This window comes from Carcharhinus amblyrhynchos, chromosome 12 (assembly GCF_965287045.1).
Source record: "Carcharhinus amblyrhynchos chromosome 12, sCarAmb.v2.hapA, whole genome shotgun sequence".
NCBI lineage: Eukaryota > Metazoa > Chordata > Chondrichthyes > Carcharhiniformes > Carcharhinidae > Carcharhinus > Carcharhinus amblyrhynchos.
This window is the reverse complement of record NC_137335.1, coordinates 32886077-32900127: the sequence shown is the minus strand read 5'-3', so window position 1 is coordinate 32900127 and position 14051 is coordinate 32886077. Positions and strand designations below refer to the sequence as shown.

Genomic DNA, 14051 nt, shown 5'->3' with positions numbered 1-14051 from the left:
CATTATTTCATGGAGTCATCTAATAGTTTGTCAGTTTGGATTATGATTGTATTAATCACAACATTGTTGTTGGTTTGAACAGTGTGCATTAGTAGCTCAGGTAAAAAAAATTCGTCTGTCAGCGCTTTCCTGAAATTGACACAGGAGCTACAAAATCAGCCAGTAGGACCCACAGTGTTAATCTCCTGTAGATTCAAGACATCGTTTAAAAGTCAGCATATCTAGTGAAGTTATTTAATTGCATCAACAGGTGACCTGAATTGGGACAGCCCTCTTTGTAAACCTTGAGGGGATTACATTAAGTTAGTCAATGGGTTATACTGATCTCTGTGGGGCTGAGCTATAAAAAGACATGAAATCCTCTCTCACTTGTAAAACTGTCAATAATGCAAAATTAAGCCAAACAATCTATTGCTTGCTGTTATAAAGCATTTATTAGAGACTGTCTGCCTGTGTCCTGAGCACTGGAAAGAGAAATCCTGGAGTTATTAAGTATAAACTCCTTTGGCTACAGTGAAGCAGTTCTTCAATCCACGATAATCCCACTATCACTAAGCTTTGGGGGCAGAAATTCCATGGGGTTGGAAGCATTGAGAACAAGTCCACTCCTGCTTGGCCTGCTCACCCTGCACCATTTAATGGCTGTCACGCCATCTGGCTTGAGAGGGATTATTGTACCCATTGGGAGAAGAAAGTCCCACTTCCCTGAACTATTGGCTAGTCAGATGGTCAGCAGTTCTCCAGTCCCAACAGAGTCATGGGGAGTGGTGGTCACTGCTGGGATTGCAGCAGTCCTAGAAGGAAGTGAGCAGTGATAGAGTTGGACTTCAAAGTCTCACCAGGACCAGGCCAGGAGGCCTGGGCTGGAAGCTGGAGGGATAGGGGGCTGCAGTGGACAGGACAAGGGGGCAGTGAAACCACTAGTTAAATGCTTTAAGTATCAAAATTGACTTGCGTGCGATGGCACAGTAGTTAGCACTGCAGCTCACAGCACCAGGGACTCGCGGTCAATTCTGATTATAGGTGACTATCCGTATAGAGTTTGCTGTGTCTGCATGGGTTTTCTCTGGGTGCTCCAGTTTCCTCCCATACTCCAAAGATATGTGGGTTAGGATGGATGGACAAGCAAAATTGACCCTTCATGTCAGGGCGACTAGCAGGGTAAATACGTGGGGTTACAGGGATAGGGCCTGGGTAGGATTGTTGTTGGTGCAGGTTTGATGGGTTGAATGTCCTCCTCCAGCACTGTAGAGATCCTGTGACTTGAGATTTAAAGACAAGGAGGAGGTGTTCTGAAGAGCAATTTTGCAGGCATCATGAAAGAGAAAAATTAATAAGTAATGCATTTATATATGGAGCCATGAGAGTGCAAATAAAGACCAACTTAATCAAGTTTTTATTAAATCCTTTTGATCTTAGAGCTTCCTCCATCAGCTCAATTAAAGGTTGCTTCAACATCTAAGGAGTGAAGCAAATATGCATTGAGCAAAATGATGGTGATTAATAATATGACTAACCATGCACCTCGCCATTAGAATGCCTATGCTATAGCTGTACTATATTCAAGAATCCCAGGACTTTTTTTACTTTTCAAGCAGATGTCCGGTATTATACAATTTCTACATCAACCTATTGAAAATAAATCAATCTTTTGCAATAAAATTTGCAGTATCATGAACTGGGTATAAAATTGGACTTAAGCTGGTGCATGTGATGTGTATAAATATTTGCTTTCTATTTCCCGATGACCAGCTGTGATTGCATCATATTGGTTCATCATCAGCACAGATATAATCACTTATCAACTACGCAGGACACTTTGTGTCTTCCATCACTCTTGCTTATCCTCAAACAGTAGACATTTAAAAACATCTGGGCGTAGTTATATGGCTGAATTCTGATTGCAGGTTTCAGACAATGAGGTTGCCAACAACTTGAGTTTGCTGTTGTGGTTTGACATTTACATCCCATAATGAGATCAACAACTTGTAACCATGTGTGACTATCCATTGTTCTAATATCACCCTGCTCAGTAATCCAGTCTTCTCCACATTACATCTTGTAGGTAGTTCCACTGTCATTTTCCTTCAATATTTTAAGTATTTGTTTTCTCTTCATATTTTTTCCCCCTTTTCCTATTTGTTTTATGTTGTGTCTACCTCTGGTTGCATTTTCTCATCTGTTATCCTGGTTATGCATTCATTCATTTTTCTGCTAATTTTCTTGTTTTCTCTTTGCCTCTTATATTACATTTTCAATCTTTATATTTTGTTTTGCTTCTCATATTTCATAATTCAGAGCCATCTATATTCATATTTCTTAAAATTCAGTAGTCTGTGCCTAATTTGTTTTTCCACTCAATCCCTCACAGCAGGATTTTCCTTCCCCTGTGAGTCATCGCCATGACGACCTTCTGCTCTCCAGGCCTCTGAGTCTCAACTCATTGCCTAAGATTTTTAAACTAGGGCTCTAGGAAGAAGAATATGGCATATGCTCTGTATTCTTATCTGTATTTTATTGCTCTACTAACTTCCTGCCCACCAGTGAAAATAGAGTTGCTGTAGAATTGCTCTTTTTGTTTCATTCTGTGCCAAACTTTTTTCTTGTCTAACATTTCAATACAGTAAAAATAGGTCGGTCTACTACCTACCTTTGCTCTTTACCAGGGCTTTGTAATTTAATGTTTAAGCATTGGCATGCATTTGACTTGTCCTCAAATCTTCACTCTTTCCCTCTGCAAAGTATTCACTCTCCCTTGTGACCAAACAGGCCAGAAATCCGCAGCTTTACTGAGTAAATGCAGAAATTACCAACTACTTTAATAGACAATGTATTAGTACAGTAACACACAAAATAGTTGCACAGAGCCACCATTAGATTTTAATAATTAATGCATGAGTGCCTAGAACAAATGAGCTTTTTGACTTTTTATAGATGAGCTCATAAAAGTGATGGATGTTAATATTAAATAAAGCTTCATGTATCCTTTGTTAGCATCAAGAACGTGAATGTTGTGTGTAGCAGTTAGATGTGAAATCAAACTTCATCTGCTCAATAAAAAAAGTTCAGTTCCAATTTCAAAAGAGCATTATTACTACACCAGCGTGGCATTTTCCACAGCAGTCATTCTATGGGCTCGTGAGTGAGATTGCAAAATTAGAACATCTTTGTGTTTTGGGTCCAATCCAGATAAGACCCTTACAGCCAGCACACAAAGGAGTCTTACATCTCTCAGACTGGGCTAGATTTGAACCCATTGTTCTAACTTATAATTCTCTTTGATTCTGTACTGAAAAACTTGACTGTATTTTGATAGTTGTTGAAGAATATAAAATCCAAAGGCTATTGAAAATGTTTTACCTTTTCAGTTTATGTATTTTTCTCAGGTTTTGTGCTGCTAAAGTAGCTTTATTAGGTTGTATTTTCCAATTAAAGGGATTGACATGATTAAATTTTCCAGCTATCTCTCATCTGAATAGCTGTTTTGATAATTTGCTAATATCAAACCTTTCCTTTTCTTGTCATTATGGTCAGCAATGATGATAGTAAGCACTCTTCATTAAGTCAGTATGATCAAATGTGAAGCATCCTCTACTCTACCCTAACAACATCAAACATCAAATGAGTCCCCCAGTTATATCAGTGTCATCCTTATTCCATATCCAATATCAACCATCCTATATCTTCTATGAGTGAGACTGTCAATTTGTGCCAAATTCGGAACACTGTTATATGGAGACGCTTCTCTTGGAGGAACTGAATTAACTCTACTGAACCTCAGCTCACACTGGATCCTCATATCCACAGGACAGAGATTTTCATTCTTTCAAGTTGAACTGGTCCTGAATCCAGATCCCAGAGATATTAAAGCTGGTTTCCTGTTTTATTTTAATATATGGCGATGGAACATTTACAGATGACAGCACTCTTTGAAGACTAAAGTGGTATTTCAGCAACCAAAGTCAAATAGCTAGTTTATATTTTGCTTGTTTAGAGATGCAATTAATTGTGGATTATACTGTAGAATTCTCTAATGTCACTTTTTAAATACATTTTCCATAATGATCACGAGTGGAAATATTTCTTTATAGCAATATTAGGCAGTTTTGGCATTGAGGATTAAACAGTTATGTTTCAATTCTATATGGTAAATAAAATACTAATCCTCAGAGCCTGTTTAAGATGGTTAAGAGGATGATGCAGTGAAGTACTCAGTAATGCTGGAACAAATGAATATAATACAAAATCAGTTAACTTCAGTATTCTTGGGTAATGGTATCTATCTTTTGCAGGATCTAAGCTGTCTGTTTGAAGTATATCTGGATCCCCTACATAACGAGACTTTCCTAACACAGGATGAGGTATGGTGCCTGCATGTTATCTTATTTTCAGAACTCTTGTAATATAGTTTAAGGCCAATGCTTGTCACATTCACTGTATCTATTTATTATCTGGTTCAATGGTTAGCACTGCTGCCTGACACTGCAGGGACCCAAGTTTGATTCTCAGCTTGGGTCACTGCCTGTGCGGAGTTCGCATGTTTTCCCATGTCTGCGTGGTTTTCCTTCGGGTGCTCTGGTTTCCTCCCACAGTTTGAAAGATGTGCTGGTTAGGTGCATTGCCCCGAACAGGTGCCAGAATGTGGTGACTAAAGGAATTTCACAGTAACTTAATTGAAGTGTTAATGTAAGCCTTACTTGTAACTAATAAATAAACTTTACTTTTAGAAGAATTATACAGACTTGAAACGTTAATTCTATTTTCTCTCTCCACAAATGCTGCAAGACCTACTGAGTTTTTCCAGCATTTTCTGTTTTTGTTTCAATGTTTTCCCTTTATTAATATATGAATGTTTCTCTCTGTGCAGATGCAGTCCCTCTGCTTCAAATCCATTGTCATTGCCCCTCACTTCAAAAAATCAAACATTGACCCCATTTACCTTGCTGACTTACTGCCCCATTTCCAAAATCCCTTTCCTCTCAAATCCTTGATCTTGGGGATTGCCATCCAAATTCATGCCCATCTTTCCTGGAACTCCTGTGGTTCGAATCTATTCAATCTACTTCTGTCATGGTACTAACTCTGATCGAAGTCACGAACGATTATTACAAAAGCAAATTATCCTTCCACGTTCTCCTTGACCTTTCTGCAGCCTTTGACACAGATCATAACACCATCTTCCTCCAACATCTCTTCATTGCAACCACATTAATTTTGATGACACTCACCTAGTTCCATTCCTCTCTGTCTAATTGTATTCGTTGAATCACCTGCAATGCCCCACAGCTACCTCTGTTTCCCCCAGGATTTATCCCAGATCCCTTCCTATCACATGCTGCTATCAGCAACATCAGCTAAAAACACAGCATTTAACACTGTTGTTAAATTATCAAACTGCTGGTCTGACATCCAGTACTGGATGAACAGTCATTTCCTAAAGTTAAACATTGAAAATGCCAAATCTATTGTCTTTGGTCCCTAATACACATTCTGCTCCTATGTTACTGACTCCATTTCTCTCTCTCCGAACCATCTATGACTAAGTCAGAATTATCACAACCATGGTGTCATAATTGAATCCAGATGATGTTCTGACCAAATATTCATGCGATCACTAAGACTGGAATTTCTGATATTCCCATCGCCACTATTTAGCTCAAATGCTGCTGAAACCTCATCCAAACCTTTGTTACCTATAGACTTGACTACTCCAAAGCACTCCAGGCTGGCTACACGCTTTCCACCCTGCATAAACTTGAGGACATCCAAATCTCTGCTTGCACCAACCCCCATTCACCCATCACACCTGTATTCGCTGATCTACCTTGGCTGCTGAAGCAAACATCAATTTTAAGTTTCTCATCCTTGTTTTCAAATACCTCCATGAACTCTCCCTATCTCTCTAATCTCCTTCAGCCCCACAACCTGCTCAAGACATCTGCAATTCTGGCCTCCCTAATATTCCTGACTCTTGCATTGGTGGGCATGCTGTCAACTTCCCTAAGCTCTGGAATTCTCTTCCCTGTGCTCTCTCTACCTATCTAACTCTCTTTCCCCCTTTAAGATGCTCCTTTGTAGCTAGCATTGCTGCCTCCCATTCCCGGTTTGGGTCACTGTGTGGAGTCTGCATGTTCTCCCATGTCTGTGTAGGTTTCCTCCCGGTACTCCGGTTTCCTCCCACAGTCTGAAAGATGTGCTGGTTAGGTGCATTGGCCATGCTAAATTCTCCTTTAGTGTACCCAAACAGGTGCTGGAGTGTGGCGGCTAGGGGATTTTCATAGTATCTTCATTGCCATGTTAATGTAAGCGTACTTGTGACACTAATAAGTAAACTTTAAAAAAAGCTTAAAATTCATTTCTTTGATCATCATATAGAGTTACATGTTGTTTTATAAGGGCAGATGGCTTTGGCCATCTGCCCTTATAAAATCATATATAACTCTATCAAATCTTATGTTATAATGTTCTTCTGAAGCACCTAGGGATGTTTTATTTCCTTAAAGGCGCTATATAATACAAGTAGTTGTTGTTGTAATATAAATTAACCAAGGTCTTGTAAAGAGAACAGCACAGAGCTTATCGACTCAAGTTTTGTTGCTGGCTGTCAGTTGTCACTGTGTGAAGGAGCAGTGGACCTTTGTTCATAGATGTTTGCGTACATGCACAGAATGATGGAGTACATGTTGGAAAGAAACCCAATTGCATCCCATCTCTCAAAATTTAACATGTTCAAAAACTTCATAAAAATGTATTAGAGGAACTCTTGGGATTATTTTAATTGAGTTCACACTAGCTGCAGTTGGAAAACATTGTCCATGAAGCCAAAACAGGACACAGCAGAAGGTAACTTTGCTTGAATATGTTTTGCTCACATTGCATCACATGTATTTTTGTCATTGTAAAGATGAACTCATCAAATATCATCAAATCTTTTGCATCATAACTGGAGTTGAATCCATAGTCAAGTTGAGATAACATCAGTGGTGTGATGTGATATATGAATCAGTTCCATCTATTGGCAGCTTTATTGCTACTTAACCTAGCGGGCAAAGCAAAAAGTATTTTGACCACAGATCAAAAATCTTAAATTATACTATATGCATATCTGATTTCATATCAGTTCCTCTGGTGTCACTGCCAACTCTTGCTACACTACAAATCTGACCTTATGAAAGCATTCACTACCAATGTAGCGTAGGTTGGGAGGTTGACCCAGAACAAGATGGGATGACATAAAAATGCCCTTAAGAGAAAATGAGCCTTCCTGCTACTGAAGCTCAAGCAAGATGCCTGGACCATAATAGTTGAAGAAATTGGCATTGATAGCCTATTTTAAGATAAGCCACTAGACCAACAGAACCAAACCTAAGGTTTCATATTTCTGTAACTCTGTTGAAGTAACTAAATATTCTTGCCCATGAAATATTGATGTAATATCTCAGGTTATCCCTTCAGCTATTTTTTAAACACGCCACTGTGCTGTTATTATATATCCAGTAACAACAATGTTTTTGGTTGCTTTTAGTATAGAAGTCCAGATTTCTCGTGAAAATTTTAATAGAGTTGTGCATAGTGAGGTCCAGCATATCAATCCCATTGTTTGTGTTTGTAGGCTTTAATGTTGGTTGCAAATTTACTTCTAATTTTAATTGTTGTGGGTTGTTGCTGGTGGCTATTAAGCTCACAAGCTAAATTCTGCTGTTGATTTGAAATTGAATTCAAGTCCCATATTTAACCTCAATGAAGCATTCATACATCCTATAGTTGGATTTGTGGTTCCCATGCCCAAGATGCACAGACAGATGATTGAGTTTCTTCTTCAACAGAATGCTAGACTTCTGTTTCCATGTTCTCACAGATGGAGTCATTGTTTGGGAGCCTGCCTGAAATGCTCCAGTTTCAGAAGATGTTTCTGCAGACACTTGATGATGGGATTGCCTTATCACCTGATTTCAGCAAGCTTGAAACTCCATCCCAATTTAAAGTAAGTTAACAATTTATGTATTTATTTATTGGCTAAGATATAGCATCAGATCAAGCCCAAAATCAGGTGCCATGTCTTTTCTTGTCATCTTGGATCTTGAATGTCTCTCTTGTAGGCATCATGAATTGGATTCACTTTGAATTTTAATTGATTTTTGGAGCAAGCAAGAGGTGGATTAAGAGCTGGCCCTGTCCACTCTACACATTGGCTTTGTACTTTAAGAATGGAGTTTTTTTAAAAAAAAATGAACCATTTATTTACAGGATCAGGAAAGTTCAGAAATGGCTGCAATGTAAAGTTGTAACATTGTGGTGGAACTAATGATATTTTCTATTTGACATAGCGCTGCTCATAGAGTTACAACATGAGGGTAATTGATGTACATGTTTAAATGAATTCAGGGCTTATAATCGGGGACATCTTCATTGAATTATGATGTCCAGTCTTCTTGCAACTAAATTATTCATTTTTACTGCAATCTTTATTTCATTGTGCACCAATAGCGATAGAAATTTTGTGCTGAAGTTTTTGTATGAAGTAGCCCCATTACACTCTGATTTGACTGTCTCAAATAGACCACTTTAGTAAAAGAACTTTTCTAGCTTTAGTATTGATGTGGAGTTGTCAGCTTTGGACTGGGGTAGGCACAGTAAGTAGTCTTACAACACCAGGTTAAAGTCCAACAGAGTTATTTAGCAGCACGAGCTTTAGGAGCATTGCCCCTTCATTAGATGAGTCTGAAAATTTGTGCTATTAAATAAACCTGTTGGCCTTTAACCTGGTGCTGTGAGACTATTTAATGTAGCTTTAGTATTGTTCTGGGGGTCTGTGCAGAAACTTGAAGTCATTAATTGGACTGAACCTGCCTTTTTACTGAAATAAGCCTAATCCTTCATTCATGGCAGTCCATTGATAATGTGCTGCTAGCTGAAATAGATATATACACTGAATAGTGCAGTTTCCTGAAACCTGGATTGGCAGTGCTCTCTTGCACGTTCAAGAGAGTTGGATTACTATCATAAAAGAAAGAATGTGCAAGGTTATGGTAATAAGATAATGGAGTGGGACTAGGTGAAATGTTCTTTCAGAGGGTTAGTTCAGACCTGATGGGCTGAATTGTCTCCTTCTACACTGTAAAGATTCTGTGATTCATAGAACGTGAGCATCACTGACATAGCTAGGATATTTCCCTAATGGCCAATGAAAAGGTGATGATGAACCTGCCTTTTTACTGAAATAAGTCTAATCATGCATCCATGTCAGTCCATAGAGAACGTGCTGCCAGCTGAAATAGACATATACATGGAGTAATGCAATTTCCTAAAACCTGGAGTGACAGTGCTCTCATTTGCAATGTACTTCCAATGGCAGAGTGGTGCTACTCCGAGTATCAGAGGAAACTAGATCAGGATATTACAGTTCAATTGTATTGATATGAGTGAGGAAATATATTTTAAATTCATGCATGGGCATTGCAAACAAGGTCAACCTTTGATGCCTATTTCTAATTGCCCCTCAAATTACTTCAAGTCCATGTGTTTTAGCCACACCTTCAGTGCTGTTAGAGAGTGAGGTATGAGTTTTCATCCCATGATAGTAAGGAAACAGCGATATGTTTCCAAGTCAGGATTGTGTATGACTTGGAGGGGAGTTTGCACATCCAGGTCTTACGCACCCGCTACCTTGAGCTTCTGGGTGGTAGAGGTCAATTTGAGATTGATTACTTAAGAAGCCTTCGTAAGTTGCTGCAGTGCATTTTGTAGATGATGCACACTGCAGCCACATTGTGCCACTGATAATGGGTGTGAATGTTTAATTCAAACAAACAGAAATCTGTTCAATCTCTGCCATCTGTAGATGAGATCCAAGATTGCCCTATCATTGAACTACAGTATGCAGATGATGCTTGTGTCTGTGCATGCTTGGAGGCCGGACTGCAAGCCATTGTCAACATTTTCACTGAGGTGTACAGAACATGGGTCTTAAAACAACCTGCCCTTGTCATATAGCACTGTGTCCAGTTAACAGAATCCATGACAAGTTCTTGCACTTTCTGTATCTTAGGACCCACATGTCAACAAGGGTAGATATCAATAATAAGGTTCAACATTACCTTCAGTGTATTAGCGCAGTCTTCACTCACCTGAAAAGACAATGTTTGAAGATCAGCATCTGGCACCCAGCACCAAATTCATGGTCTACTGGGCTATTGTAATACCCACCTTCTTTTATGGCTGAGAGACGTAGGGCCACATCATCCACATGCCTTGTATAACACTCCTGAAACAAGTGCTCTATTCAGAGCTTTGACATGATAAGCGAGGCCCAAGAGGGCAGAAGAAATGCTTCCAGGACACCCTCAAAGCTTCCTTGAAAAAGTGCAACATTCCCACCAACACCTGGGAATCGTTGGCTGAAGACCATCCAAAGTGGAAGAAAAGCATCCGGGAAGGAGCTGAACACTTCGGGTTTCATCACCAAGGGCAAGCTGAAGCCAAGTGCCAACAGTGAAAGGAACACTTGGCAAACTGGGCATCCTGCCCACCCACTCTTCCAACCATCATCTACCCCATCTGTATATTGTTTTTATTTCATAGATTTTGGAGGCATTGGGACCAGTTTTAGGGCAGATGGGACCTGAACAAAGACAAGGTTAATCTTAACAGGACTGGAACTAATGTCCTCATGAGGTGGTTGGGATGGTTGAAAATAAATTGGCAGGGGGTTGGGAAATTCAGAGTGGAGAGAAGAAAGACTTGCAATGGGAAGTGGTGAAGTATTAGCTGATAAGGAGGATATATCAGAAAGTAATATCAAGGTAAATAGAATACTTAGACAGTTTGATAGAATTAGAGTAGACAATAATAAGTCATCAGATAGAGTCAGAGTAAGGAAGAAAGTGAAAAGAGGCCTAAATCAGGGTTGATATGCATTATGTGAATGCACGAGTGTGATTAATAGGTTTGGTGAACTACAGGTACAGGTTGACAAGTGCACTTACGATATTATTACTATGTTTAGCACTGCTGCCTCAGAGTCAGTGATCCGGGTTAGATTCCCAGCTTGGGGTCACCATCTGTGCGGAGTCTCACGTTCTCCCGGTGTCTGTGTGCCTTTCCTCTGGGTGCTCCTGTTTCCTCCCATAGTCCAAAAGACGCGCTGGTTAGTGCATAGGCCATGCTAAATTCTTCCTCAGCATACCTGAATAGGTGCTGGAGTGTGGCGACTAAAGGATTTTCACAGTAACTTCATTGCAGTGTTAATGTAAGTGTACTTGTGACACTAATAAATAAACATTGAGTCAAAAATATTTTCACCAAGTGGGTGATTAGAGTCTGGAATGAACTTCCTGAGAGGTTGGTGGAAGCAGATTTGATTGAGGTACTCAAAAGAGAGTTGGATTGCTATCTGAAAAGAAAGAATGTGCAAGATTACGGTAGTAAGACAGTGGAGTGGGACTAGTTGGAATGTTCTTTGAGGGTTAGTTCAGACTTGATGGGCTGAATTGTCTCCTGCACTGTAAAGATTCTGTGATTCATAAAACGTGAGTGTCACTGGCATAGCTAGGATTTATTGTCCATTTCTAATGATCACTGAGCAGGAGACGATGAACCACTTTCTTAGCTGCAGTCCATCTTGTATTTATACAGCCATAGTGCTGTTTGGAAGGGAGTTCCAAGTTTTTGACCTAGTGGTGACATAGTTCCAAGTCAAAAAAGTGGGTAGATTGGATGGGGATCTTGCAGGTGTTAATGTTTCTATGTGTCTGATATTCATAGCTTTCTAGCTGATGGAGGCTGCAGGCTTAGAAGGTGCTGTCAAAGAAGGCGTGGTGAGCTGTTGCAGTCTATTTTGTAGGTGGTACAGACTTCTGTAACTGTATGCCACTGGTGGAGTTAATGCATATTTAAGTTGATAGATGGGATTGCGATCAGTCAACTGGCTTTCTCCGGAATGCTGTTGTGCTTCTTGGGTGTTGCTGGATTTATCCAGGTAAATGACTGTATTCCATCACACTCTTGACTTGTGTCCTGAAGGTGGTGAACAGGCTTTGCAAAGTCAAGAGGTGAACTAATTGCCAAATAATTCCTAGTCTTCCACTTATGGTGCTGATTTATGGAGTTGTTTTGAATGATAAATTGGAACCTGGATTGAAACTACTCAAACATACATTTTATGCAACACTCAGAAAACAAACTTCTCAGCCCATCAGTGTTTTTATTTCTTCACTTCACAACTAACAGAGCTGCATTCTAAATCAATCTTGGCATCTTACAAGCTTTTCAAACTGTTTATATGTGATGCTTGTGTATAGAATTAGTATAACAGGTACAGTATTAGACCAAAGCTGTGTGTGTTGCGGCTGTGTTCACATAGCATTGCATTTTTTTGTTGTGTCTATTTCAGAAACTCTTGTTTTCCCTGGGTGGATCATTCCTATATTATGCTGACCACTTCAAACTCTATAGTGGCTTTTGTGCGAACCACAGAAAGGCCCAGAAAGTTTTGGAAAGAGGTAAGCTAGCGTAAAGATATTTTAAATCTTAATTAGATATTGAATTATTTTTGTGCATGGCAAGCATGTATTATTTTGCTTATCTTCATTACAGAATTAAAAAATATTCAGTTAATGGTACACAATCTCTGTGCTGCTCTCATTTGGCCAGAAGTAGTAATTGACAGGAATAAAAGTGGAACTGGTTTTTGTCTGGGAGGGAAACTCCAGGGAGTTTGACCCAACAGCAGTGAAGGAACAGTGGTGTAGTTCCAAGTGAAGATGGTGTGCAGCTTGGAGGAGAACTAGTGGTTAATGGTGTTTTCATGCATCTGCTGCCCTTGTCCTTCGAGATGTTGGAGGTCAGGAGTTTAGAAGGTGCTGTTAAAGGAGTTTGCTGAGTTGTGAAGTGGATCTTGGAGATGCTACACAATGTTGCAACTATGTAATGGTTTTGGAGAGAGTCCAACGTTGGATGAGGTGACAATGGGCAGATTGCATTGTCCCAGATGGTATCAAACTACTTGTGTGATATTGAAGCTGTACTCATCCAAGCAATTGGAGAGTATTTGATCACACTCCTGACTTGTACCTTGTAGATTCATAGACCAATTGTGGGGCATCAGAAGTTGACTTACTCGTCACAGAATTCCAAGCTTCTTTGTCTGTTGTAACCATAGCATTTGTATGACTGGTCCAAATCATTTTCTGGTCAATGATAAACCGCAGAATATTAACTTGGGGGGTTGATTCATTGATGATAAAGCCGTTGAATGTCAAGAAGAAATGGTTGGATTCTGTCTTGTTAGAAATGGTTATTGCTTCGAAATAGTGTGGAGTGAATGCTACTTGCCTTTCTTCAGTCCAAGCCTGAATGTGGTCCTGATCTTTCTGCATATTGCAAAGAGTAAAGAACAGTACAGCACAGGAACAGGCCCATCAAGTCTATGCGGACACAGATGCCTCTCCAATCTAATATCTTCTTGCCTCTACGTGATCCCTACCCCTCTACTCCCTGCCTATTCATGTATCTATCCAGATGCCTCTTGAATGTTGTTATAGAATCTGCTTCCACCTCTTCCTCCAACAGCACATTCCAGACATTCACCACCCTGTATGTGAAAATCTTGTCCATTACATTTCTTTTAAACTTTACTTCACACTCATTCTCAACCTATGCTCCTGAGTAATTGTCCCTTTGATCCTGGGAAAAAGACTCTGACTATCCTCTCTAGCCTCTATCAGGTCCCCCATCCTCCGGTGCTCCAATGAAAACAATCCAAATTTGTTCAACCATTCTTCATAGTCCATATCTCCGAACCAGGCAACATCCTGATAAATCTCTTCTGCACCCTTTCCAATGCATTAACATCCTTCTGGCGGTATGGAGACTAGAATTGTACACAGTACTCTAAATACTGCCTAACCAAAGTCAAATACAGCTGCAACATGATTTTCCAATTCCTACACTCAACATCCCAACCGATGAAGGTCAGCATGTCATACGCCTTTTGTCATTTACTATGGACTGCTTTGGTATCTGAGTGGTGCAGAGCGCTGAACACTGCACAA

At 39.8% G+C, this 14051-nt stretch overlaps 1 protein-coding gene across 3 annotated transcripts in view; it reads left to right on the top strand.

Annotated features, from left to right (window-relative positions):
- The window catches only part of LOC145350898 (rho guanine nucleotide exchange factor TIAM2-like), a 345497-nt gene that overhangs the window by 306729 nt on the left and 24717 nt on the right, over positions 1-14051 (top strand). For all 3 annotated transcript variants that reach the window (XM_080200337.1, XM_080200338.1, XM_080200339.1), the window contains 3 exons: positions 4293-4361; positions 7859-7984; positions 12392-12500. In XM_080200337.1, coding sequence (XP_080056463.1) covers positions 4293-4361; positions 7859-7984; positions 12392-12500 — 304 coding nt within the window. The remainder of the gene's footprint in view (positions 1-4292; positions 4362-7858; positions 7985-12391; positions 12501-14051) is intronic.